Raw genomic sequence first — 27,118 nt, forward strand, 5'->3', positions numbered from 1 at the left:
CTGGAGGGCCAGGTGGCAGGCACGCTGGCCTCCTCCCGGGAAGTGTCCCCTGAGGTCTCCGCTGACTGTTCCCAGGAAACAGTTCCAAGGCCTGCTGTCAGTTTTAGAGTCAGTGGGTCAGGGTGATTCTAAGATTCCCCCCTGTGTTAAGTGCCCCCCATTTCTTCACGACTGAAAAGCTGCCTTGGATAAATATTTCAGGTGTGCAGCCGGGGAGCACAGCCTTCTGCGACTTGTGGTTCAGGTTCAGGTCAGTCCGTGGCATCATAATTGAGTGAGATGATTTTGTCAGTGGCCACTGGCAGTTTTGTGTGGAAGTTGGCATTGAAAGTCACACAAGTGTAAAATAAGAGGTGGTTGTGCCGTTCGGAGCGGCCGGCCAGGTAAATGGAGTGTGCGCGGGCCACCGGGAGAGGGCCTTCCTCCCGCCTTAGTCACTGACAGCCGTGCGTGGCCGGGGCGGGCCCAAGGGTGCAGGAAGGCGGGCCCCCTCTGAGCGGGAAGCCAGAGACAGGCCCTTCAGGGGCGCCCCAGCCCCCTGCCCCCCAGGGGCGGCCTGGTGGGGAAGCGGGTCGTGCCTCCCTTGTCGATGGAGGGAACAGCCGCCCATGTGCGCATGCTCCTGGCTGAAGGTCAAGTGCAGAAGATACCCCGGCTCAGGAGGGGAGACCAGAGGCTCTGGGACCCAAATGTATCACTCCCCCCATCTACAGAAGGCAGCATCCCCTGGAGCCCTCAGGGCAGGGGGAGAGAGAGAGGAAGGGTGGGTGATCCCTCCATGCGGCTTTGAAACCTCTTTCCGGATTCTGCGGTCTCAGCAGAACTTGGGTTAGTGCGAGGCAGGTGATAAAATCTGCAGCGCCCTTGAGAGCAGAGAGTGTTGCCCTGTTGAAAAGCCGTGTGGCTGCCTCGGAGGGGCCAAGCCTGCTCGGTGCTTGGGAATGAGGGAGCACCTCAAAACCCGCACCGTCCCTCGGCTCTTCAGATGGGGGTGGGTATTGTACGCTGTCGTCGCTCAAGGTCTGGGGCCTGGCTTGGCCCCTCTGACCCTTACTGTGGTTGCTGGTGAGGAGGGATGCTTGGGGTAGGCGTCTGTTGGCCGTGCTGTGCGTTCTTTTTCTCATAGAAATTTCTTTTCTTTAAATCTTAGTCCTGAAAAAAGAGATTCTGGGACAGCAAGTCTGAAGACACCGTGATGCTGTGTAACTGAGGGGCAGAGTTCTTTTGTCTCTTAGAGGAATCGGTTGCCATGAGTTATGCGACTCTGAATCCACAGGGGCAGTCCCACTGTAGGAAACAGTAGGGTTTACGGTTCGTAGTTTAACTGCAGGGAGAAGAGAAGAGAAGCATCGCCACTGTTCCCTGAAAAGATAACAAGAGCTTAGGTTCAGTCTGGCTGTCAGAGCAAGGCACACGTGTCTCGTGGGCACGTTTCCTCTGCTGACTCTCAGATCCATGGTTGAAGGGGTGTGGTTTTTCAGACAGGCTGACTTCCCACCCCACCCCCCACCCCATCCAAGCTCCAGTAGAAGAAATTGAGAAGGACGTGTTTTCTGGAATCTTAACAGTTTTTGGATCCCCGCTTTGCCATTTGCTGGCTCGGACGTACTTAACCCTCCCTTTCCTCACGTGTCAAATAGGGATGTTGTTTGTCTCACAAGGGTCGGGGCGTTTTTTAACGGCACTGTAAGGACCCAGCCCCGTGTCTGGTGCTTGGCTTCCTCCTGGCGCCTCAGCGTGGCGTGTTAGAAGGCGGGCCCAGTAACAGCACGGCCAGAAACGGTGGAGCCGGGCGCCCCGTGCACTCAGCCAGCTCTCGGCCTTCTTGTCGTCCTTGTTGCTCAGCTGTGTCCGACTCTTTGTGACCCCATGGACTGTAGCCCGCCAGGCTCCTCCGTCCATGGCATTTCCTAGGCAGGAACACTGGAGTGGGTCGCCAGTTCTTTCTCCAGAGGATCTTCCCGACTCAGGGAACAAACCCGAGTCCCCAGCGTTGGGGACTCTTCTGGAGATAGGCGGATTCTTCACCGCTGAGCCACCAGGGAAACCCATGACTTGGCCCTAATCTGTCCAAGATCCAGGATGCCATGGTGCTCCCTCACTACCCAGGAAGCTACAAATCCATTCTTCTGGATTCCCAAACAAGACCAATGGCCAGTGGAGGCCCTCGTGAAGTCGGTAGAGGAAGAAGCACCACTGATAGGGCCATCTGATTTCCACTGTCCCCAGGCTTCCCGTGAGCAAGTCTTGGGCACCAAACTTCTGATTTAGGGCCAGGAAGGGAGGAGGTGAGGTGGAACATGGGCATCAGGGCTGGGGCGGCTCTCCAGAAATGAGGTCCAGCAGGCCACCCCAGCCCACGGGGCTATCACTAGTATACTCCAAAGCCTCAGGAGAAAAAAAAAAAGGCTCTGCAGAGGGGTCTCCAGGCTGCTCACGAGGTGAATTATCTGCGAAGCCTGGGCTTCAGGCTCACATCCATCAGCCTGTGGCCTGCTCACCCCCAGGCCCTGCTGCACCACCATGTGAGGAGGCCTTAACAGCAATCCGATACGTTAGGAGTGAAACTTTCCCAACAAGTCATTTAGATTTTGTAAGATAGACTAATTACTACACACAATTAGTGAGCCAAGTCATGCCAGAGATACTGACCCACGGATGCACAGCCGGATAAAGTGCCTGCTGAGCGTGTACTGTAAGGCCATGCTGCTGGGACCTTTAAGCATTGATACTTTACAGGTATTAAAACTTTCCAGTTGGGATGAGTGCAGGCAGGTAACGTATGGGCCCAGGCCTGTCATGAGATGAGCAGCCCAGCATGTCGCAGCTGCTTGAAATCCACAGTGGGAGTAATCAGGCATGTTTTCATAATTTCAAGGAGGGAAATGATGACAGCAGCGCGTCGGCTGTGCTGGATGGAGTGATGGGCCTCATGGCTCTGCTGCTGGATGGAGTGATGGGCCTCATCTCTGTTCCGGGAGGGCAGACGAGGAACTGCAGACTCCCTGGCTGTGGGTGGGGCAGGCTTGCTCACAATAGCAGAGCAAACCCTCCCAGGTCTGTTATCAAAAAAAAAAACCCGTGAAAAAACCCGTGGGGCTGCAGTGCCTACATTTGTTGATTCTTGCTAAAAACGCTGTTGACCAGGATCGCGACCCCATGGCTGCTGTGCGCTCAGCGCTGTAGTTGACACTTGACCAGGGTTGGACTTGGGGGTCACTGTCCACTCATATTTTGAGTGACCAGCAAACCATTCGGATAAGGGGGCCTACATTTTCCAAACCTTGGGACGTGTTGCTTTAATTCTATCTGGGAACTTTTCCAGTGTTTGAACACCTAGCGTACTCTGTGGCTGCAGGAGGGGATGGGAGAGCCGTGTTCTCTGGAGGGCAGCGGGCCTGCCGGTGCAGCGTCTGAGCATCGTTAGAAGCAGGCATCTCGTTAGCTAATACATTACACCAATCAAGGAGAGTTATCTTAAGCCACAATTAATCTGCTCCCTGGCATATGTTGATAGGAAAGCATCATGCTGTTTCTTAATTAAAAGCAAACGGATTAAAAATGATTAATAAGAGTATTAAATATTCTCCTAAAGGCTTTGGAATTCTTGGGTAAATCTAGGTTTCCCCACCCCCCCATTCTGAAGCCCAAGAAGCATACATTGTTTTCTTTCTTCCTCCCGCTAAATCCTCGTAAGGAAGGGCACGTGCAGAAGTCCCGATTGCCACGGTGGAGATGGGCACGTCAGCACACCGTCCACAAGTTGGGTGGACGGGGGCTGGCACGTGACACTAAGACCACCGCGCCGCGGGGACAATCACCACCCCCCCCCCTTGTAGATAGAGAGTGGCGTGGTGCCTCCTTTTTCTCGGAACAAAGTACTTGCCTGCCGTTCAGCCTCGCCCTGTTCTGGCCGCCCCGCCCTGACCAGGAGAACTGACCTTTTCACCCGTGATGACAAACAGGGATGGGCAAATTTGGGGCCAGGAAAGGAAATGGACAAAAGAACTAGAGAAGGCGCCTCGCTGACCCTTAATCCTGGGGTTCCTTAATTGTTCCACTGTGAAGGGCTCCTTAAGACTGTTAGAAATGTGGAAGTCAGTTACAAGGTACATAATAACCAACCAGCCCCCGCGGACTCACCGGCCAAGGCAGAGAGGGGGACGGGGAGGGGTCTGGGAAGAGACCCTTATTTTTAAGGCCCGGCGGGGAACCTTAGGAAGCAGCGCTGCTCCTGGCCTCCCGTGTGCCGCCTCTAGGGGTGTGGTGAGGAGGCACCCTCCACGCTTGGCAGGCCCCCCGCGTCCAAGCCGCGGTGCGGGCGCCTTCGCGGGTATCCAGGCTTCCTGGGCCACCTCCCGAGCTCCCTAATACACCCACCTATTAAATTACAGCTCCAAACTCATTGTCATTCTGACTTTGACTCGGTTAGTGATAACAGAGGAGGATAGCGCACCTTTAAATGACGAGCTTTGTGTTTAATTACCCAAACAAAATGACATAAATATGAATGAGCCCTAATGGCAGTACTTGGTTTTCCGGAAACCATTAACAAAACGATTCCTAAATGATTTGTAAAGAAAATGAGAGGAGACGAGAGCCAGGAGAAGGCTATTAGGTTTCCAACACACTCCTGAATTATTATGGAGTCGACTACCTGGGAAATGCTCGGCTAAATGATCTTGAAAGGAGGAGGTGAGAGGTGGCGTGTTGAGACTTTCGAGGCGATGGACATCCTGACTGTTCGGGAAACTCACACAGAGAACCGGGGTTTAGGTTTCTGACCCGGCGGCAGGACCCCTCTCGCCTCTGGCCGCCTCGGGCTCCGTGGCTGGAGGCCTCCACAGCCAGCCGGGACCAGAGTCCTATGGTTAGGAATCGTGTCTCAGCTCCTCAAAAAGCACAAGTTGCTTTCTTTCTTTGTTCAGCATTTGTTTATTTGGCTGCCCTGGGTCTCAGCTGCAGCACTTGGGGTCCTGACTTTGGCATTCGAACTCTGAGTTGTGGCGTATGGGACCTAGTTCCCCAGCCAGAGGTTGAACCCGGTCCCCTGCGTTGGGAGCATGGAGTCTTAGCCGTCGGGAAGTCCCGCACGTGTTTCACGCTCATTCAGCTCTTGACTAAATAGTCAGGGACGAAACAGCGGCACCAGCGTCCCTGTGAGCACAGATGCCTCTGGGTGGTGCCCAGGTGGATTCTCCAGGCGTGCGTGCCACATCAGAAAACTGGCCAGGAGGGCGAGGACGGCTCCTGTCCTCAGGCCTGCTTCTGCCGCCACCTACAGAGCCAGCTGTCACGGAGGAGCTGGGCATGACTCTTTTATGCTGAGGACACTTCTGCGGTGGCACTCCCGGATGTAGAAAGGTCAGGGTGTCCGGCCTGGGCGGGCCCCTGGCATCTGACCAGGCGTCATCTGTTCGCAGGCCTATGTTTGGGACAACAACAAGGATCTGGTGGAGTGGCTGGAGAAACAGCTCACAGAGGAAGACGGCGTCCGCTCGGTGATCGAGGAGAACATCAAGTACATCAGCAGAGACTACGTCCTCAAGCAGATCCGCAGGTGAGACCCCAGGGAGGGGGGTCCTCAGCAGAGACAGGCTCACTTCTGGGGAACGAGCGATGTCTGCACAAACCGGCCGGATGACGATGCCGCGCGGTCTTTGCAGCCCCTTCTGTTTGAGACACTGATCAGATCAGAGCAGAGTCCAGGAGAAGAGAACAGTGCTCGCTCAGTGGCTGGTCCCCAGGGGCACTTAGCAATGATGGCTGAGCTCACCGTGCCCAACTGTAAGCTCCAGATGCAGATCCTTAAACTGGGTGAACGGCTCTGGGAGGAAAGCCCTTTGCATCCTGGTTTCCTAGAAAACCACCTCCTCCCCTCCCCCAGCCAAGAGGGAGCTGCGTTCTAGAGGCTCCTGTCTCCTCCACGGGCTGGGTGGCAGAGACTACAGGGGACATTTTCCTGAACTTTTCATTTTGACTACATTTCCCTTACAGAAAAACTGCAAAGCTAAACACAGTACAGAGAACAAATCTGAACCCAGACGTGCCTGCTATTTACATTTCGCCTCATTTGCTGTATCATTTTTAGTTTTTTTTTTAAACTTGTTTTATTTCATATTGGAGTACAGCCAATTAACAACGTTGTGATAGTTTCAGGAGAACAGCAAAGGGACTCAGCCATACATACACATGTGTCCGTGGTCCCCTAGACCCCTTCCCTTCCGTGCTGGCACCTAACATGGAGCCGTTTCCTGTGCTATGAGGAGGTCCCCGCTGGTCACCCATTTTAAATAAAGCGTGTGTACATGGCCATCCCAAACTCCCTGACTGTCCCTCTTCCCATTCTTCACGTGCCCTACCATTTGTGTGTGTTTTATACATAAAAGAGCAAGCACACTCATATGTGCATTTCTTCCTTTTTTGGAACCGTTTAGAGCTAAGTTACATCTATCATGGCCCGTCACGGCCCTTTACCCACAATACTTCAGTATGCCTTTGGTAATAGGGCTATTCCCTGACATAACCATGGTGAAATGAGTAATTTTTATAAGTTGAACTAAACCACCCTTTGTAGACCACTGCTCATTTTGAGTTTGCCCGATGTCTCCTCACAATTAGATTCAGGCTGTGCACTCACAGCACGGGTGTCACGTCCGTGAGGGTGGGGCCCACGGGGCGCCGCATCTGAGGGCGCATGGCGTCGCCTGCCGGTCCCCATGTTAGCTTCCATCACCTGGTCGAGCTACTGCTCAACTCCCCCTGTCCAACTCCTGATCTTTCTCCTCAGACCTACTAACCTGTCTGTGGAGAGACTTACAGGCCACGCAGATTCCTGCTTGTCAGAACTTCTGCTTACATTTAGCACAGGGGGTGAGTCATGCCCAATCCAGTCTTTACAGCGAGGTTGCAAAATGGTAATGTTCCAACTCCTGCACGCGCTCCGCAGTCACCTGTGACCACCCCAATTCTCCTCCAGCAAAAGTCCTCTCCCTGCCCCCATGTATTATATATTCATTATTGGTATAGACCAGTGAGGGTCTTCCGTCTTTTCAATGATTTTAACTCGTTTTTTGATGCCCCACGTGTCCCAGGGTTAGCCAGTGGGAGCAGCTTCATGCAGGGCCCACTGTCTTTGTGATGTGCCCAGTCTTGGTTTTGGTTTAAGTTACTTCCACACTTTCTGACATAGCGGAGCGTTTGCAGTTCATCTGGGACGGACCGTGCTGTGGGGTCCTGTCTCGGGTAGGAAAACAGACGAGGTGAGGCAGGGGCTGCCGAGTCCACGGTGGACCCTGGGAGCAGGTTCTCGCGGTTCTAAAGCTCGGCTGACCCAGGCACAGTTGTCTCTCTCAGTCTCACCATCCCCAATTTCCCCTCCAGCCTGGTCCAGGCCAACCCAGAGGTCGCCATGGATTCCATCGTGCACATGACTCAGCACATCTCGCCCACCCAGCGAGCAGAAGTCGTTCGAATCCTCTCGACAATGGACTCGCCGTCAACGTAGGAAGAGCTTCCTGCCTGCCCCCGCCCTGCCTCCGGAGCTGAGGGCCAGAGCGGCCCATCACACCCGAAACCACCGCAACGAGCAGGCACAGGAGACCAGCGCTGCAGTCACGTGGCTTTTTGCTTCCCCTCGATGTGTTCCGGTTCCGCATGACACGGCGGGCCGCGGGCCACACCACCCCGTTCAGTATTTATTACCCTGGCTGTGGCTACAGGCCCCTGTCCCCACCCCGAACCTAAAAGGCAATGACGGGTACAGCACGTACCACGAGGCCTTCCTACACCCAAGCAGGGCCGCCCCGGCCCGCGCTCGGAGGCGGGGTGGTCAGCAGGCGGCAGCCCGTGGTCGCCCCTGGCCCCGTGAGCCTGCAGCCACTGGCAGCAGAGGAGGGCCGGGACAGGAGCGGGCAGGGGGCATCCTCGCACTGCTGCCTCTCCACCCCGCACCCAGCTGGGCACCCGGTCTCCTTGCACCAAGGCACTGCTTAGGAAGGTAAATCAGAGCGTGAGGTCTGCAGGTCCGTGGAACTCAAAGACAGGGGCAAAACCGTGATCCGAGAAGCAGAGAAACCGAGTCACTGTTGCCCTGTTTTGGGGCCCCCGCCCGGGTCCCCTTCTCTGAGAATGACCTCGGGGAGGTTGACCTGCCGCAGCCCCAAGGACCCCACTGGTGGTGCCGCCGTCCAGGCTGGCAGAGGAGGAGCCGGGGAGCTGCCTCCTGTCCCTGACGGAAACCAGGTGTCGAGCCACGGCGAGGGCGGGCCGGCCAGCCTCTCTGTAGGACGCGGAAGGCTGGCAGCGTCCAGCCGGGGGCCTGCAGGGCCGGCCTCTCCCCCCGGGTCTCGTCTCCTCGAATGCACAGGCAGCGCGTGCAGCAGTGGAAAGGCACCCCGCTGACATCAGGGCCCTCGGCTCCAGGAACTGGCCTTCCCTGCCGTGGGGGGGCTTCCAGGGAACATAGGACCCACGGGACCTTAAGGCTGTCCACGACCCCCTCATGGTGCTGCTGTCCTCCGGGCTCATGGGCCGCTCCCTGGCCAGATGGCGAGTTTCTTTTCAACCACCAATTTATTCAAGGAAAGACCCTCCCAGTTCCCCTGCTGGTGTTCCTAAAGCAAGAGTGGCAGGTGAGCAGGGCTGGGCTAGCATCCGGTTCCTACAGCGCAGCTGTTGCATTTGTCGCTGGTGACCAACGAGGAGCTCGGTAAGATGTCTGAGAAGCAGGGGTATGAACGCCTTCGTACCCGCTCCAGTTTTGAGCCTTAACCCTCCAGTTCACGCACAATTTGAGAGCCCCTCTCCCTGTCCCCGGGAACCGCCTGTGCAGAGAGGCCTCGTGGGGCCAGACGTGTGGCCACCTGGCCCCGGAGCCTCAGCCCGGCGGCTCTGCTGTGGGGTTCAGCGCCATCCTGGGCAGGAGAAGGTGGGGACGACGTTCAGTCCAGGAAGACTGTCCACTGTGGCTGGTATCTGCTTACCCAGCAAGAATTGGATCCATCTTTGACCAGATTATTCCTCTACACTTTTCTACAATAAATAAAATTCCACACGCCTACAGGTGGTGTGAGATCCTGTGCTTGCCCTGGCGTTTCTTCAGGGGCTGGGTGGGTGACGCGCGTTTACTCTCCACCACCAAACTGTGACACATTAAATGAACGCTTCGTCTCGAGAATGCAGTGCTCCTCACTCCCCATCCCCAGAGCCCCCACTTTAGGTCTTTACTTGGACAGGGCTCTTGTCTAAGGACAGGTCAGCACAGTCCATTTCACACACGAGGCCACCACTGCACATGCGAGGCTGCCAAGGCAGAAGCGTGACCCACCGAGGCCCGCCTGAGCTGAGCTCACCACGTCGTCCGTCCCCCAGTCACAAAGCAGCCTTCGCCGGTCTCACTGGAGTCAGTGGACGTGCAGCCCAACGAGCACGGCGCTTCAGTCTAATGTATTCTTTTCCCTTTCTGTTGCGATAAACCTCCCCACTGGTAGACCAGTCACCGTGCGTCACGTCGGCCCAGCACCTTGCTCTGGTTCCGGGAGCTTGGCCGGGCGAGCCCCGCCGCGGAGTGTGACCCAGGCTGAGCACAGGGACGCCGTTCCCAGGCTGGGCGGGCTTCCGGCCCGCCTTCCCTCGACAGGCTGAGTGGTATCACAGGTCTTGACGTGAACACAAAAATCTGAACCTCTGAGTTGACACGATTTGTGTTTTCTGGGTGAAGTAACTAGCAAGCCACTGTCAGAGATCACTTCAGGCCCTTTCGGGGAGCAGTTTTAGCTTCTCCGAATGATTTGGTGACTTCATGCCTTTTGAACAGTAACTTGGGGCACAAAGAGGCAGGAGGGGCAGGGAGCTCGGGCTCGTGTGCCTTCAGCCTCTGCCTCGGTTTCTCTGAAGCAGGAATAACATCTGCAGAGAAAGGCATGGCCACAAGAGGCAGGAGCGGGGCAGTGTGGTGTCCACCGCTGTTGGGGATGTACAGCAAAGGGGGGCTTTTTCAAAAATGAGCCTAAACAATTTAGAAGCCATCAGTCTGAACCACCCCAAGCTAGACGTTCTAGAAAAGAGAGGGAAGGGAGCTTCAGGGCCCGGGGGAGGCCGCGGCTCTCCTTGGCGGGGAGCGCTAGTCCCCACAGAGGCCTGGGCCCTCCCCTGCCTCCTGATCAGACTCTGTGCAGACCCGGCGCCGTCCCTGTGCCCAGCCAGCCCTGGCCGGTGGTTCCTGAGCAGGTCACAAGAGGAATGGGGAGAACCCCACCGCCGCCTCCAGGAACCTGCCTGATACCGACAGCGCCTTCGTCTGCTGGGGAGCGACATTTCCTTCATCCGTGTTTTTAATAAACGAAAATGTGAAACATCCAGTGGTATTACTTTGGGATAATCAGGAGCGGACCAAAGAGCCAGGGTTCTGCGATCTAATGTGGGCCCACTCCTCTTTCCCCAGACGGAAAGCGAACACAGCAACAAATGGTGCCCACCCCAGGGAGGACGTGCCCCATGCTCCTGATGGGCAAGGCTCAGCGCCAGGCTGTGCAAGAGGCCTGGAGAAGTGCTGGGCAGGGGGTGAACCTTCCTACCAGTGCTGGCTCCCAGGACTGCCCTGGTGGTCCAGCGGCTAAGACTCCCAGCTCCCAGTGCAAGGGACCCAGGTTTGATCCCCGGTCAAGAAACTAGATCCTATGTGCGGCAATTAAAGAGTTCACGTGCCCCAACTAAAGATCCTGCGTGCTGTAACTAGAAGACCCCATGTGCTGCAGCTAAGACCTGGTGCAGCCAAATAAATAATAAATTTAAAGAAAAATCCTGACTCCTCAGCTTGGGCACAAGAAGGGTAAAACTCAGGCCTGCCCCAATCCACATGCTGAGGCTGGAAAGTGCTAAGGACCACATGAGCGTGCAGACGATGAAGGGCCAAAGGCTATGGGCAGGGAGATGGAAGTTCCAGCTGGGACACTAAGACGGGCGTCCCTAGTCAGGTACCAGCATTTGCAGAGTTACTCCAGAGACGGCAGGAGTGCTGGGAGAGGCACAGCAGTCGCCTGGGGGAGGACAGGGAAACTTGGAAGCAAGCAGGCAACAGATCACGATGAACTATCAAGTGCTGGGCCAGGAGACAGTATGCTCCTGGAGAGAGTGGGGCACCTTTGATGGTTTGGGGGCACGGGGAGACTGGGCATAAAGGGTTAGAAATCAGTCCCACTGAATGGCAAGAGCACAGAAATCTGGCTCCAAGCTCAGCTCCACATGTGTATGTCCCTGAGCTGGAGGGGTCACCCAGGATAGTAAGCCCAGGCCACCCCAGGAGGCACAGACATATTAATGGGCGTCTGCCCCCTATTTTCAATACTCTGGAAATTTACATGCGTCTCAGTTGGGTACCAAAAGCTCACCATGCTGTTTTTTCCTGATAGCTAAGATTTACCTACCCAGGAAGGGCTCCTGGCTACCTCATGCTGGCCAAAAGCTCCAGAGGGAGGTTAATAATAATAAATATTGGGGACAGGAGATCTTCATAAAAGCAGTATTTCAGTAAGCAAAATCTCCCCAAAGATGAGATTCCCTGTGGTTGGTAGAGGGGCAGAATGATCATGGAGCCTCAACTCTAAAAGGACTGAGATCCACCCAGTGGGCTCAGCCCATTAGCAACTCTTCAGGAGATGAGACAGACGGCAGCTCAGGGGAGGTCGAATGGTGGGCCCGATCCCAAACATGCTGGTTCTGTGACTGGCCTTTTGGGGTGAAGACAGACAGAAACAAAGATATCTAGGCCCTGAATTAGGAGAAAGGCCGACAGCATTCTTGCCCACACGAACACATGCTTCCATAGCCATGGGAGGATACAGCAAGGTGAATGCAGTCTAGAAAAGAGCCTTCACCCCTGAAGATACGGAAGGAACACAGTATGCCAGATGCAAAATAGGAAATGGTACGTGGTTCCAGTGATACGAAGTATCCTAGAATTATCAAAGTCAGAGAGAAAGAAGGAGGGTTACTAGGGACTGTGGGAGGAGGAAATAGACAGTCATTGTTTAATGGGTGTAGGGTTTCAGTTTGGGATGATGAGAAAGTTTTGGAGATGTCAGTGGTGATGGTTGCAAAACAAAGTGAATTACTTAATGCTACTGGACTGTTCTTTTAAAAGCAAAACAGTAGCTTATGTTACGTATATTTTACCACAATTTAGAAATTTTAGAGTTGTAAAGTATAACAACAAATGAAAAATTAACTAGAGGGACTACGAAGTAGACTCAAGAAGACAGAAGATAAGGATCTGAACTTGAAGACAGAGCAGTGGAAAGTAACCAATGTAAAGAACAGAAAGAAGAGAGAATGAAAAATGAACAGAGCCTCGGAGATCCATACAGCAGCATCAGGTACAACAACAGAAGTGTAGCAGGCATGCCGTAAGGAGAGAAGAGAAAAGGGAAGGGAAGGAAGGGAAAACACGTGAAGAGATCATGGCCCAAACCTTCCTAACAGGATGGAAAACAATGGGCAGATCCAAGAAGCTCAGTAAGTCCCAAGGAGGCTAAACACAAAATCTATACCTAGACACTTCATAGCCAACCTGCTGAAAGACAAACTCTTGAAAGAAGCTAGAGAAAAACAACTCACCATGTGCAGAGGCACAATAAAACAAAAATGACAACAGGAATGGAAGCCAAGGCAGTGAGGCGACACATTCACAGTACTGTAAATCCTGCAACAGTCAACAAAGAATCCTGGATCCATCAAAACAAAGATGAAATAAAGACATTCCCCTCTCCCCTACCACCACCAAAAAAAGGGGAAGAATGCATTGCTAGACACGTTGCTTTATAAGGATTAAAGCTGGGCTCCCCTAGCGGTCTGGTGGTAAGGAATCCCAGGGTCAGTGCAGGAGACACGGGTTTGATCCCTGGTCCGGGAAGACCCCCCATCCCATGAAGCAGCTAAGCCTGTGTGCCCTGGGTGAGCCTGTGCTCTAGAGTCTGGGAACCAAAACTGTTGAGCCCTTGTGCCACAACTACTGAAGCCCGAGGGTCGTGGAGCCAATGCTCCGCAGCCAGAGCAGCCACCGCAGTGAGAGGCCCGAGCACCACAGCCAAGAGGAGGCCCCCACTCGCCACAGCTACGGGAAAGCCTGTGCAGCAAGACAGCCAGCACAGCCAGAAACAAGTAGAGGCAAATTTTTTTAAGAAAGCGTTAAAGGCAATCATTCAGGTAATTTCAGGTGGTAATTTGAATCCACACAAAGATAAGAAGAGAGGTACTTGAAAAGGCAGATATATGAGTAAATTGTGTGTGTGTTCTCTTTTAACTTTAGATAAAATACTCTTAACTCATGTCCATTGAGTCGGTGATGCCATCCAACCATCTCATCCTCTGTCGTCCCCTTCTCCTCCCACCTTCAATCTTTCCCAGCATCAGAGTCTTTTCAAATGAGTCAGTTCTTCGCATCAGGTGGCCAAAGTATTGAAGTCTGAGCTTCAGCATCAGTCCTTCCAATGAACATTCAGGACTGATTTCCTTTAGGATGGACTGGTTGGATCTCCTTGCAGTCCAAGGGACTCTCAAGAGTCTTCTCCAACACCACAGTTCAAAAGCATCAATTCTTTCATGCTCAGCTTTCTTTATAGTCCCAACTCTCACATCCATTCATGACTACTGGAAAAACTATAGCCTTGACTAGATGAATCTTTGTTGGCATCAGTTCAGTTCAGTTCAGTCACTCAGTCGTGTCTGACTCTTTGCAACCCCATGAATTGCAGCACGCCAGGCCTCCCTGTCCATCACCAACTCCCAGAGTTCACTCAGACTCATGTCCATTGAGCCAGTGATGCCACCCAGCCATCTCATCCTCTGTCGTCCCCTTCTCCTCCTGCCCCCAATCCCTCCCAGCATCAGGGTCTTTTCCAGTGAGTCAACTCTTTGCATGAGGTGGCCAAAGTACTGGAGTTTCAGCTTTAGCATCAGTCCTTCCAATGAACACCCAGGACTGATCTCTCCTTTAGAATGGACTGGTTGGATCTCCTTGCAGTCCAAGGGACTCTCAAGAGTCTTCTCCAAGGCATACAGTTACATAAAACAGTAATTATATTGCTCTATTCTGGGTGTCTACAGCATATGAAAATGTAATAAATACGATAGACAAAGGGAAGGGGAAGAAATACCGAGATATATAAAAGCCAAGTTCTATATTTTATCAGAAGTTAGTATTTATCTCAGCTTACAATGTACTCCTTAGAAACTATTAAGAAAATAACTTAAAAATACATAGGAAATGCAAATCATACATCTGTTAGTTAATATACAGAATATATAAAGAACTTCTACAATTCAACAACTGCTGCTGCTGCTGCTAAGTCGCTTCAGTCGTGTCCGACTCTGTGCGACCCTATAGACGGGGGCCCACAGTCTAGAAAAACCCAAATAACTTGATTTTAAAATGGGCATACAGCTTGAATAGACATTTCCCTTAGGATTCTATATAAATGGCCAAAAAGCACCTGAAAGGATGCTCAGCATCACTAATCATTAGAGAAATGCAAACAGATCACAATAAGACACCACCTCACACCACTGAGACAGCTTCTATGAAAACAGAAAATATTGTTGGTGAGGACGTGGAGAAATTAGAGCCCTTTGCACTGTTGGTGAGATTGTAAAAAGGTGCAACCACCATAGAAAACAATATGGCAATTCCTCAAAAAAATTAAAAATAGAATTACCATAGGATCCAACAATCCAAATTCTAGGTATATATTCAAAGTAGTTGAAAGCAGAAGACATTATGCTTTGTGAAATAAGCCAGCCACAAGAAAAGACAAATACGGTATGATTTCATTTATATGAGATATCTAAAGTAGCCAAAATTCATGAAAAAGAATGCACAATGGTGGTTACCAGGGGCTGAGGGAAAGGAAAACGGAGTTATTGTTCGATGGGTATAGAATCTCAGCTTTTGCAAGCTGAGTAATTTCTGGAGCTCTGTTTCACCACAGTGGGAATACACTTGGCAGTACTAAACCGTACACTTTAAAATGGTTAAGGACTTCCCTGGCAGTCAGCGTTTCCACCGCAGGGAGCAGAGGTTCGATCCCTGGTCTAATTAAGCTCCCGCATGCCACACAGTGTGGCCAAAAAAGTCAATTTAAAAAAATTTTTAATAAAATTAAGATAGTAAATTTTAAGTATTTTACCACAATTTAAAAAATATATGTAGCAAAAGCAACAGTGAAATTAAAATAGCATAATATTTAACACAAAAGAAGACATAAGGGAGGAGAAAATAGACAAAAAATACCTACATGAAATTTGAAAGGACTAAACACACCAGTCAAAAGACAGGGACGGTCAAGAGTCGGGCGTGACAGAGCGACCCACACCTTTACCTGACAAGTCAATGCTTTAATCGTTATAATTTCTCCTCTTGGTCTCAGTGATATTTAAATCATATTTTTTCCAGTGTTAATGCAGCCAGCCCATCCTGTTTATGATATAGGGTTTTCTCTACTTTTAACCTTATTTGTCTTTGAATCTAAAGTATGTTTCTTGTGGACCTGGAAGAGTTGAATTATTCTGCATCCAGCCTGACAGTCCCTGTCTTTTGATTGGCCGTTTTAGTCTTTTCAAACTTAATGTGCTGCTGCTGCTGCTAAGTCACTTCAGTCGTGTCCAACTCTGTGTGACCCCATAGACAGCAGCCCACCAGGCTCCCCCGTCCCTGGGATTCTCCAGGCAAGAACACTGGAGTGTTGCCATTTCCTTCTCCAATGCATCAAAGTGAAAAGTGAAAGTGAAGTTGCTCAGTCGTGTCCGACTCTTAGCGACCCCATGGACTGTAGCCTACCAGGCTTCTCCGTCCATGGGATTTTCCAGGCAAGAGTACTGGAGTGGGGGTGCCATTGCCTTCTCCAAACTTAATGTAGTTATTGGTAACTTTTATGTCCATTTTTTCCTCAAATGCATACACAGCTAAAACAGAGTCCCAAAATACATACAGCAAAAATTAACAGAAGTAAATGAAAAAATAGACAATTCAACAATAACAGACTCCTATATCAATAACTTCCATCCTAAGAAACCGGGAAAAAAGAACAAACTGAACTCAAAGTAAGCAGAATCAGCAAAAAATAAAGATCAGAGTATAACTAATGAGACAGAAAAGAAAGAGAAACATTAATAAAAGCAAAAGTTCGTGCTCTGAAAAGAGTTTTTAAATTGACAAGAAGAGAGAAGACAAAATTTCCAGATTCAGAAATGAAACAGGAGATATTGCATATTCCATAGTGACCCTATGGAAATTAAGATGATAATAAAGGAACTGTGTAAGCCACTCTATGTCAACAAATTAGACAACTTAAATGAATAAAGTCCTAGAAAGACACAATTTACCAAAAGTGACTTAAGAATAAACAAAGTCTGAATAGACCTAAAACAGGTAAAAAAACAAACAAACAAAAAACTAAATTAGTAATTAAAAATCTCACAAAGAAAAGCTCAGTCTTAGAAGGTCTCACTGGTGAATTTGCTATATTTAGAGAAGAAATATGAATCTTTCACAAATATTTTTCAAAAAAGAAGAACATTTTCCAATTCATTCTAGAGGCCAGTATTACCCTGAAATCAAAGTCAACAAAAGCATCAGAAGAAAAGGAAACTACAGACAAATATGTCTCATGATGTAAGACACAAAAAATATGTCTCATGACGTTAAGACACAAAAATTGTTAACAAATATTAGCTGGTTGAATTCAGCAACATATTTCAAAAAAATTATACACCACAGCCAGGAGGGCAAACCTACAAATGAATGAATGTAATTCACTGCATTAAAAGCACAAAGGACAAAAAGCACGTGCCCATTGCAACAGATGCAGAAAAAGCATTTCATAAAAGCCAACACCATTCCAGGTAAGAGCTGTCTACAAACTGAAGAGAAAGGAACTTCCTCAACCTGAAAAAGGGCATCTATTAAGAAGAAAAAAAAAAAAACCTAAACGAATGTCAAACTTAATGGTGAAAGGCTAAATGTTTTTATTCCTAAGATCAGGAATAAGGCAAAAATGTCAACTCTTGCCACTTCTATTCAGCATCGTTTTAGAGGTTCTGGCCAGTGGAACAGGCTAAATAAATGAAAATTTAAGTCATATATTGGAAAGAAAGATTAAAACTGTCTTTTTGCACAGATGAAATGATCCTCTGAGGAATCTGTTTTTAAAAACTAAAACTAATAAACAAATTCACCAAAGTCACAGGGAACAAGATCACTAAACCACCACCAGAAAAATCAATGGCATTTCTATATACTAGCAAGGAACAATTCAAAAATGAAATTAAGGAAACATTTCATGGACAATATCATCGAAAACAATAAAATACTTGGGAATAAATCTGACAAAAGAACTGCAAGGCTCGTACAATGAAAATTATAAAACACTGCTGAGAAACACTGCATAGAAGTAAATGAGATATTCCATGTTCATGAACTGGAAGACAACACTGTTATGATGGCGTTGCTCCCTAAATTGATCTATAGACTCAGTGTAATCCCTATCAAAATCCCAGCAAGCATTGCTTGAGAAATTAACAAATTTGTCCCAAAATGTTTATGGAAATACAATGAACCCAGCATAGCCAAAATGATGTTAATAAAAATGTGAATGTAAACTACCCCAGTTATAATAGAATGGGACAAAATTAAGAGTCTGGAAATAAATCCTCACATTATGGTCAATTGATTTTCTACAAATGAGTTAAGGCAATTCAACGAGGGGAAAAATAATCTTTTCAACAAATGATTCTGGGATAATTAGATATGCACATGCAAAAATCTTTATTTGCAGACCCTCACATCATAAGCAAAAATTAACTCAGAATGGATTATAGGCCTAAATGTAAGAGTGACAGCTGTAAAACTTCTGGAGGATAACAGAAAAATCTTTGGGCCCTTGGGTTGGGTGAAGATTTCTTAGAACTGACACCAAAAACAATCCATAAAAGAAAAAAACTGATGTTAGAACATTAAAATTTTAAATGTTTGTGATTCAAAAGACAGCATTCAGTTCAGTTCAGTCACTCAGTCGTGTCCGACTCTTTGCGACCCCATGAATCGCAGCACGCCAGGCCTCCCTGTCCATCACCATCTCCCGGAGTTCACTCAGACTCACGTCCATCAAGTCGGTGATGCTATCCAGCCATCTCATCCTCTGTCGTCCCCTTCTCTTCTTGCCCCCAATCCCTCCCAGCATCAGAGTCTTTTCCAATGAGTCAGCTCTTCTCATGAGGTGGCCAAAGTACTGGAGCTTCAGCTTTAGCATCATTCTTTCCAAAGAAATCCCAGGGCTGATCTCCTTCAGAATGGACTGGTTGGATCTCCTTGCAGTCTAAGGGACTCTCAAGAGTCTTCTCCAACACCACAGTTCAAAAGCATCAATTCTTCGGCGCTCAGCCTCCTTCACAGTCCAACTCCCACATCCATACATGACCACAGGAAAAACCATAGCCTTGACTAGCCGGACCTTAGTTGGCAAAGTAATGTCTCTGCTTTTGAATATACTATCTAGGTTGGTCATAACTTTTCTTCCAAGGAGTAAGCGTCTTCTAATTTCATGGCTGCAGTCACCAACTGCAGTGATTTTGGAGCCCAGAAAAATAAAGTCTGACACTGTTTCCACTGTTTCCCCATCTATTTCCCATGAAGTTATGGGACCAGATGCCATGATCTTCGTTTTCTGAATGTTGAGCTTTAAGCCAACTTTTTCACTCTCCTCGTTCACTTTCATCAAGAGGCTTTTTAGTTCCTCTTCACTTTCTGCCATAAGGGTGGTGTCATCTGCATATCTGAGGTTATTGATATTTCTCCCGGCAATCTTGATTCCAGCTGTGTTTCTTCCAGCCCAGCGTTTCTCATGATGTACTCTGCATATAAGCTAAATAAGCAGGGTGACAATATACAGCCTTGACGTACTCCTTTTCCTATTTGGAACCAGTCTGTTGTTCCACGTCCAGTTCTAACTGTTGCTTCCTGACCTGCATACAGATTTCTCAAGAGGCAGGTTAGGTGGTCTGGTATTCCCATCTCTTTCAGAATTTTCCACAGTTTATTGTGATCCACACAGTCAAAGGCTTTGGCATAGTGAATAATGCAAAGGCTAGCTACAGACTGGGAAAAATATTTGCAAGTCATTTTCTGATAGGGTATCTGTATGCAGAATATATAAAGAATTCTTATGATGCAATAAGACAAGCAACTCAATTAAAATGAGCAAAAGATCTGAATAGACACTTCACCAAAGAAGGTAAATATATGAATAAAAAGCAGAGACGTCACTTTGCCGACAAAGGTCCGTACAGTCAAAGCTGTACGGTTTTTACATGGTTTTTACCAGTAATCATGTACATGTGTGACAGCTGGACCTTAAAGGCTGAGCATCGAAGAACTGATGCTTTCAAACTGTGGTGCTGGAGAAGACTCTTGAGAGTCCCTTAGACTCCAAGGAGATCCAGCCAGTCCATCCTAAGGGAAATCAGTCCTGAATATTCATTGGAAGACTGATGCTGAAGTTCCAATACTTTGGCCCCTTGATGCAGAGAGCTGAGTGATTGGAAAGGTTTTGATGCTGGGAAAGACTGAAGGCAGGAGGAGCAGGGGGCGGCCTAGGATGAGATGGTTAAACAGCGTCACCAACTAACTCAATGGACGTGAATCTGAGCAAACACCGGGCGACGGTAAAGGACAGGAAAGCCGGGTGGGCTGCCGTCCATGGGGTGACAAAGAGTCAGACACGACTTGGCAACTGAACCCAAACAACAATAAACACACAAAAAGCAGTTCACTATTCATTAGGGAAATAGAAATTAAAGCCACAGTGAGCGCCCACGGCTCACTAGAACGGCTATAATCATAACGCAGACGATAACAAGTGTAGCTGTGGGGCGACTGGAACTCTCACACGGCTGGTGGGAGTATAAAGTGGTAGTCACCATGGAAAACAGTTTGGCAGTTTCTCAAAAAGTTAAATGTTACCTTACATGACCCAGCAATTCCACACCTAGGTATCCAGCCAAGAGTAATGAAAACATGTTACACAAAGACTTGTGATTATTTATGTCAGTTTCACACGTAACAGCCCAAGTCTGGAAACACCCGAATGGTCATCAGTAGGCAAAGAGGTCAGCAAAATGTGGTGCCCGTCTGTGATAAAAAGAATCAAACTACCCACATACGCTCTGACGTGGATGCACCTTAAGCTCAGTGAAAGAAGCCAGACACAAAGACTACATAGTGTGTGATCCTATTTATACGAAATATTCAGAAAAGACAAATCTATAGCTATAGAAAGCAGTTCGGTCATTGCCTCAGGCAGGGACGGGATTGAGGATAAACTGCAAACCAGTACAGAGTTGTTTGTTAGGGTGATGAAGTGTTCTAAAATGGATAGAGTGTGTTGACAGGTAGCACAATTTGCCAAACCTACTAAAAATCCCCTAGTTGCACCTTTACAATGAGTGTATTTTATGGCATGTAAATTACACCTCAATATCAAAGCTGCAAAAAAAACTGTCACCAGCAAGGGGCTGGGGTGCACTAACCTTACCACCAAAACCCAAGTCTGCCCTACTGCCTCTGCTGTTTTTACTAACTCTTCCTCCCGACGCTGCTGGCTTGCTCTGCGAGAGCCTCCCAGACTTCCCAGGGAGCCGTTTACGGTCAGCATCGCCTGTGCACTGACCATCTTCCTGTTAGTTTTCCCACAGGACTCAGACCCTCCACATGCAGAGCTGTTCCCACGAGCTCTTCCCTCCTTGGCCCTCAAGCAAGGCTTATTCAGAGAGAAACAAGACCACCTACGTGTGAAGTGCCTGCTGATGGCCCCGGTGATCTCTCACGTAGGAACAAAGTGTAAACTTCAATTCGGCCGCTTAAGCACAGAAACTGACCCTGGTGCCTAAGTTAATCGAGTTACAGAATGATCTTCTTAGGATCATTTTGCGGCTATGACACATTTTATTACTACTTTTCCTCCAAATCTATTCTGGTCTGCCACCCTCTGATCTTGCCCAACCACACCCTGCCTGCGTCTGAGAAGGCTTGGCAGGGACCTGGTGCGGGGCTCCTAGTCTGCACGCACCACTGGCCGCTGCAACACCCGGTACTCACGCGCAGGCTTCCCAAGAAGCAGGCAGAGCCCTGCGCGTGGTTCCTACGACCTCGAGTCCCCGCAGAGCCCCGGGTGATGCTCTTGCCCACAAGCCGCAGCCCTGCTCCTGGCCCCACCTGGGCTGATTGACTCGGCACCCGACAGGCCTGCAAACAGTATTACATCCCAGGTGCTCCCCCGAGTCCAGACGCTGGCTGAGTGGTGGGGAGACCCTGAAGAGGGGAATTCAGACGAGGCTGGCTGTCAAGGAGCCACTCCGGCATCAGAGCCAGCCTACCACTGGTCACAAGCGCACAGAGCAGGCGCAGCCACTGCCTGGGGGGGCTCGGGGTCTCTAACCCCTGGGAGCAGCACTGCCTGGAGGGAAGGTGCGCCGGAAGGTGACCAACTAGCCCTGGGGGCTGCAGACACCACCTCCACTGCCTTACACACGCACATACAAAAGTCAAGCCCCCAAACCACTTTTAGGCACACACCAGGAGGCAGAAACCTCTCAACTCCAGACTTGCATCTGAGACCGACCCTAAAATATCTGCATATTAAACGACCAAGGACAGTTAAGCTTTCAAAGGGAGAAGATCAAAGTGCTGTCATCTTTGAATTTAATCCTTTTGTTGCATCGGTGGTCTTAAGAGGGATAAGAGAGATCAAAATAATAAAAATGGAAACAAACTATATCTTTGTGGCTGTTGTGTTTTAGTCTTTTTTTCCCTCAATATGGGCCACAAAATAGGTCAGCTCCATTACTGATCAGCCTTCCCACAAATATTTAAAACAAATTGAATTGCACACCCAATACCCATCACAATTACACCAGGCACAATAACTAAATTAGCAATTCAACAAAATAATTGGAAACGCGATTCTCTCTATCCCACCAGTCTCCCTCGAGGGTTTAGCCGATCTATGGGGGAAAACTCAACTTTCCTAATTCTGGAGCTAATTAGAGACACACTTGTAAATGAAGTTGTTTGTCTTAAAGTTGAAATTCTCTTCTGGGGGTGGGGGAGAGGGAAGGAGACGGGAGGGAAGTCCTTTCCGTCTGGAGCAAGCGGATAAACAGGTATCAGACACACGCCTGGGTTCTCAGGAGCAGCCCTGTCTGCAGTTAATAAAGCATCACCACTGCGCCATCACCTACCCGCTCAGGAACGACTGTGTAACAGCCGGCCTGGCCGAGAGGGGCGCGCCTTTTAAAGGCCCTGGAGACCGTTCGTGGGTGGGGCTACCCGTGTTGTTTAGGGGCCCACGAGGCGAGAGAAGGGTCAGGGAGGGCGGCCAGCTCCCCTCCACACCTCCCCACTGGGGCCTGAAGAACCTAAAGGCTCAACTTCCAGGAAGCCAAGGGGAGGCTCCCGTGCCAAGTAACGCCCCCCGCGGCCCCCAACCACGGAGGCGGGCGCCGGGACCAGGGCGCAGGGCCCGCGAGGTCGCGCGGCCCACCAGCCAGGGCTGACGCTCTGCCTCGGCCCGCTTGCTCAGGCCGCTCCCGGAGAAGCAATTTCCAGGTTTCAATTAAGCTGTCCTTGGCCTCTTTTTGTTCCTTCAGGAAGGAACGTCTCGGCTTAATTATATAACCGAGAACTAGGCCTCGCGTCCCTCCCCTCACCCTCCTCCGCGAGCATCAGGCTGTGACCTTAAAGCGCAGCCTCTCCGCGGTGCTGAGCGAGCTCCGGCCGGGGCGGCCGGGGACCCCCGCCTCCCCTTCCCCGCCCCGCATCCCTGGGAACGAAGGCCTCACCTCACCCGCGAGGTCGGCAGATGAAACGCTGGCCCCGGGGGCCCAAGAAGCCTCGCCCCTCGCTCCGAGAGGCGCCCGTAGCATCACAGCGCCTGGGAGGCGGGAGCGCTGATATGTGAATTCAAGAAGCACCTGCTCCCGCTGCTTATCTCCCCCAACAATATGAACTCCAAGTTATCACACTGAAAGTGCCCCGTATTAGCCTTACATTTAGCTCCTGAAACCAAGTGCCCTGTGCTTCAACTTTAAAGGACACAAGAGTCAAACTGGATATAATTTTCTGGCCTCAGGGAGCCGGCTCCCGGTTCGCGCCTAAGCTCCCCATCTGTCCCGTGGCCACACTGGGCGCCGAGGCAGGAGACCTCCGCTTCCCCAGACCCCGGGTCACCCTCCCAGGCCTGCAGCGAGGCACTGACCGGGCTGCACTCGGGGCCTCCAGACAGCGGCAGCTCTTGGCGCCCGGTCTGTTTCCACTTCCCTTGGTTCGAGCTTTGGTGTCTGCTGACACTCGTGAAGGGCCTCCCAGGTTGGACCAGTGGTAAAGACCCCGCCTGCGAGTGTGGGAGACTTAAGAGCCGCTGGTTCCATCCCTGGGTCGGAAAGATGCCCTGGAGGAGGGCATGCAACCCACCCCAGTATTCTTGCCTGGAGAATCCCGTGGACAGAGGAGCCTGGTGGGCTGCAGTCCATGCGGTCGCACAGAGTGGGACACGACTGAAGCGGCCTAGCACACATGCACGTGAAAGATAGGGAAATACCCGTATAGACGTGGTCTCCCACCAGTCACGCGGCAAGGGCTCAAAGGCCACACGTGGCGAGTGACTACTGACGGTTCTCCCATCCTCCCGGGAGGCGCAACTGGATGGCTGCAGTCTAGACGCTCTGGATGCTCTCGGGGTTGGAAGAGGCTCTCCGGGACTCCCCAGAGGAGAGCGGAAGGCAAACTGGCCACGAGGAAGCAGGAGCCACACGGAGCTGGGAGGCGCCCTCGCCGTGGAGGCGGAAGCCGGGGAGCCGCGTCACTTGGTGCGCAGCATCAGCCTCGCCTGCACACCAACACCCGGGCGCCCTGGGCCCGCGCTGTCAGAGGCGGAGACGGACGTTAGTGCCCCAAGCGACAGGGCCCATGAGCCCCGGGGCAGCTGCCCTCCTGCCAGGCTGAGCTCTCACCCTGGAGGGCCGGAGCCCCGGGAAAGTGACCCTGGCCTGAAATAGGGCCAGAGCCCCACCATTAACAGAAGGAACTCCAGCGCAGCTAAGGGTCCACTCAGACTGAAGTTAGAGGTTGCAGGACTCACTGGACAGAAAGTCCCCACTGGGGACCAGGTCACCTGTCCAGACAGCCCTCCGCTATCATCAACCTCCCCCAGCGCCTGGCACACAGCAAGAGGCTAACACCTACCTGGAGGAGTGGAGGGAAAAACATTGCTGCATCCGTGCGGGACCCAAGGCAAGAGACGCCTTTCCATGGAAACCCCTGCTTTGGGACCAGGTGGCCTCAGGAACCAGGGTGGCTGACCCTCATTGCAGTGAGGAGGGCCCCCTGCCCCACCCCAGGCTCAGAGATCAACAGGCTTCCTCCAGGTCGCACCCTGGCAGGTTTGATTTCTGATCCAACATTCTTCCCACTCCACCACCTTCTGTTCATATCTGTCCTTGACACAGAAGATCACATCAGCCCCTTCCAGGACGAACTCTGTGCCCCCAAGCCTATGTGAGAACCGGGGCACACCCCTCAACACCTGGGGAGGGGAGACCAGGCGGCAGAAGCAGCCAGCACCACAGGGCAGGGAGCCTGCCGGTCCAGGGCACCCTGGCTCATTTCCAGCCCCGCCATAAAGAGGCAGATGGGGCGGGCAGAGGCTGGGCAGGAATCTTTATGTGTTAACACTCCTGCTGGGGACTTTAGATTCCATTTCTTCCCTATCAGTAATCTGGGATTGTTTTTTTTTTTCTCTCTCTCTCTCCATTCTTTTAAATTTTCTTTCCTGAGAATTCAGTGTCCTTGACCTCAACAAATGAACTGAGAACCCTGGACCAGGGAAATAAACCAAGCAAACTTCTCAGGAATATAAATGCCGCTGAAGCGACGACTTTATTGGCAGACCCCACACGACGGGCAAGAAGGGGCCGGTAAAGGAAATCTATAGACAGACAAGAAAAACCAAAGTTAGATAAGGCATACTCACTCTGCATTTACACCATCCCTCTCCTCTCCAGACAAGGAGCAGGTAATGAGGGCTTCATCCACACAGCTGTTGAACAAATTCAATATATGCAAGTCAGGAGGGTGATACAGATCCCCAGGACTTAAGGATTAATGAACTTACCAAATTACTGGCAATTATTTTCGAAATGTTATGAAGAAAGAGAAAGGAAAAAAAGAGAAAGTAAGACAGATAAGATTTAAACAGAAAAAATGACCAAGTTCAACTTAATTCCTAGCACAACTGACCCCCAGTACAAACACACTCACACACACACATTAAAATCACAAACTCAGATGCAGAACACAAAGTTCATTCACTTTAGACAAGGCTCACTGCTTGTACGTGCCTTTTTTGAACACCAAGTGCAGCCCATCAGGATGGCAGGAGAGGGGAGCCATCCGCCCTGGCACAGAACAGCCACACTTCTGTAGCTGGAACCTCGGGCTTCCCCACGACACCCTTCACCTCTGAGATGCAGCTGCGTCGCCTGTGAGCCTGGCCCAGGGAGGCACGGATCTTGCTGTCTCACATGCACAGTGACCGCACCATGGTGGGGAAGGTTCGGATCCACTGAGCCTCAAAGTCAGCTCCTTGTGGATGAAATGGTAAGAGGCAAAGAGGCAGTAATCCTGGACGAGTCCTATGTGGAGACCAGGAGACTCAACCACTGAAAGGAATTGACTTTCCTAAACTGGAGACACGGACTTTGTTGCTGAACTTGTCGGAACTGACGTTCTCTGGTGTTGTCTGTGCTCTCAGGGTTCCTGAACGATGCTCGACAAGCATTCCTGGCCGGTGACCATGGGGAGTCTGGCTACACCCTAAAGGCAGTGGGGGGAGGAACACAAACTCACACAAGGCGAGGAAAACACACCAGAGACTGCCGGGATGAAAGCGCTGAAAGTAGCAAGAGCAGGAAGCCAGAGGGGAGAGGGAGGAGCAGCATGTGTGTGATCCAGCGGCTGGGAAACACACACGGGGGCCGGGGAGGGCGAGACTGGCGTCACTTTCTATTTACCCACCATCTTTCACTGGAGCACCACGGAGCACGTGAGAGGCCACAGCTCTCTAATCCTCCCCGAGGAGGACGCTGATTTCAAGCGTTCCCTGGGGAGCAAGAAATAAACCCCAGGATCAGAGTGCAGGGCCAACCTCTTCTCTGCCTCTCAACACCCTTCACTGCAGACGGCCCAGCCTATGGCAGGTGAGAAGCTGGTGGGCCCTAGAACAAGCCTCTGTCAGAACTTTCAAAGTATCTGGACTCATTCACTTGGTTCATTTTACTCCCAAAGATCCATGCCAAGAAAAACAATAATTTCAAAAGACAACAAAGAAGCTTCATGCAGGAATATTCTCCTGAAACAGTATTCATAATAGCAAACAATTGTAACAGTTAAGTGTTCAAGAGGGGATTTGGCAAAGACTTATGGAATTATTAGTTCCAATTAAAATACTTCAGTGAGATCTTTAAAAACGTGGAAACAACCTTCTCTTGTACTAATAAAATGCAGAATGCAACCTATGGGTGGTTCTCAATGGGTGGTGTATGTATATTAGGTGGAGGGGGCCGCATGCATTTTGTTTTTGCTGCTTTTAAAAGGGTAACATTTCAAACAGTCCAGAAGGACACGAAGACTTCCGCCTGCACTGCTCCCTGGACCCTCCCCCATCCCGAGAGGAGTCCACTGGGTACCACAGCACCTCTATACAGACGAGGGTGATGAAGGAACACAGGTTAACGAGAAGGGGGTCTTTTTGCGAGGAGGGATAATTTTTGTTGTTGTTCAGTCATTAAGTCATGCCTTGCGACCCCTTGGACCTGGGGGTAACACACCAGGCTTGGCTTCCCTGTCCTTCACTATCTCCCGGCGTTTGCTCAAACTCAAGTCCATTGAATCAGTGATGCTATCCAACCATGTCATCCTCGGTTGCCCCTTCTCATTTTGCCTTCAATCTTTCTCAGCATCAGGGTCTTTTCCAGAGTCGGCTCTTTGCATCAGGTGACCGAAGTATGGGGTTAT

The 27,118-nt window shown here is 50.5% G+C and overlaps 1 protein-coding gene across 2 annotated transcripts in view; it reads left to right on the plus strand.

Annotated features, from left to right (window-relative positions):
- Nucleotides 1-9,080, plus strand: part of ACACA (acetyl-CoA carboxylase alpha) — a 242,720-nt gene extending 233,640 nt beyond the window's left edge. Inside the window, exons 54-55 of one of the 2 annotated variants that reach the window (XM_040244115.1) lie at nucleotides 5,424-5,560; nucleotides 7,384-9,073. In XM_040244115.1, the coding sequence (XP_040100049.1) occupies nucleotides 5,424-5,560; nucleotides 7,384-7,507 (261 nt within the window). In that variant the 3' untranslated portion in view covers nucleotides 7,508-9,073. Of the gene's footprint in view, nucleotides 1-5,423; nucleotides 5,561-7,383 lie in introns of both variants that reach the window. The other variant, XM_040244114.1, reaches the window with a different exon arrangement.
- The last annotated feature ends 18,038 nt before the right edge of the window (nucleotides 9,081-27,118 follow it).

The sequence above is a fragment of the Oryx dammah genome, unplaced genomic scaffold, assembly GCF_014754425.2.
Source record: "Oryx dammah isolate SB20612 unplaced genomic scaffold, SCBI_Odam_1.1 HiC_scaffold_8, whole genome shotgun sequence".
Classification (NCBI taxonomy): domain Eukaryota; kingdom Metazoa; phylum Chordata; class Mammalia; order Artiodactyla; family Bovidae; genus Oryx; species Oryx dammah.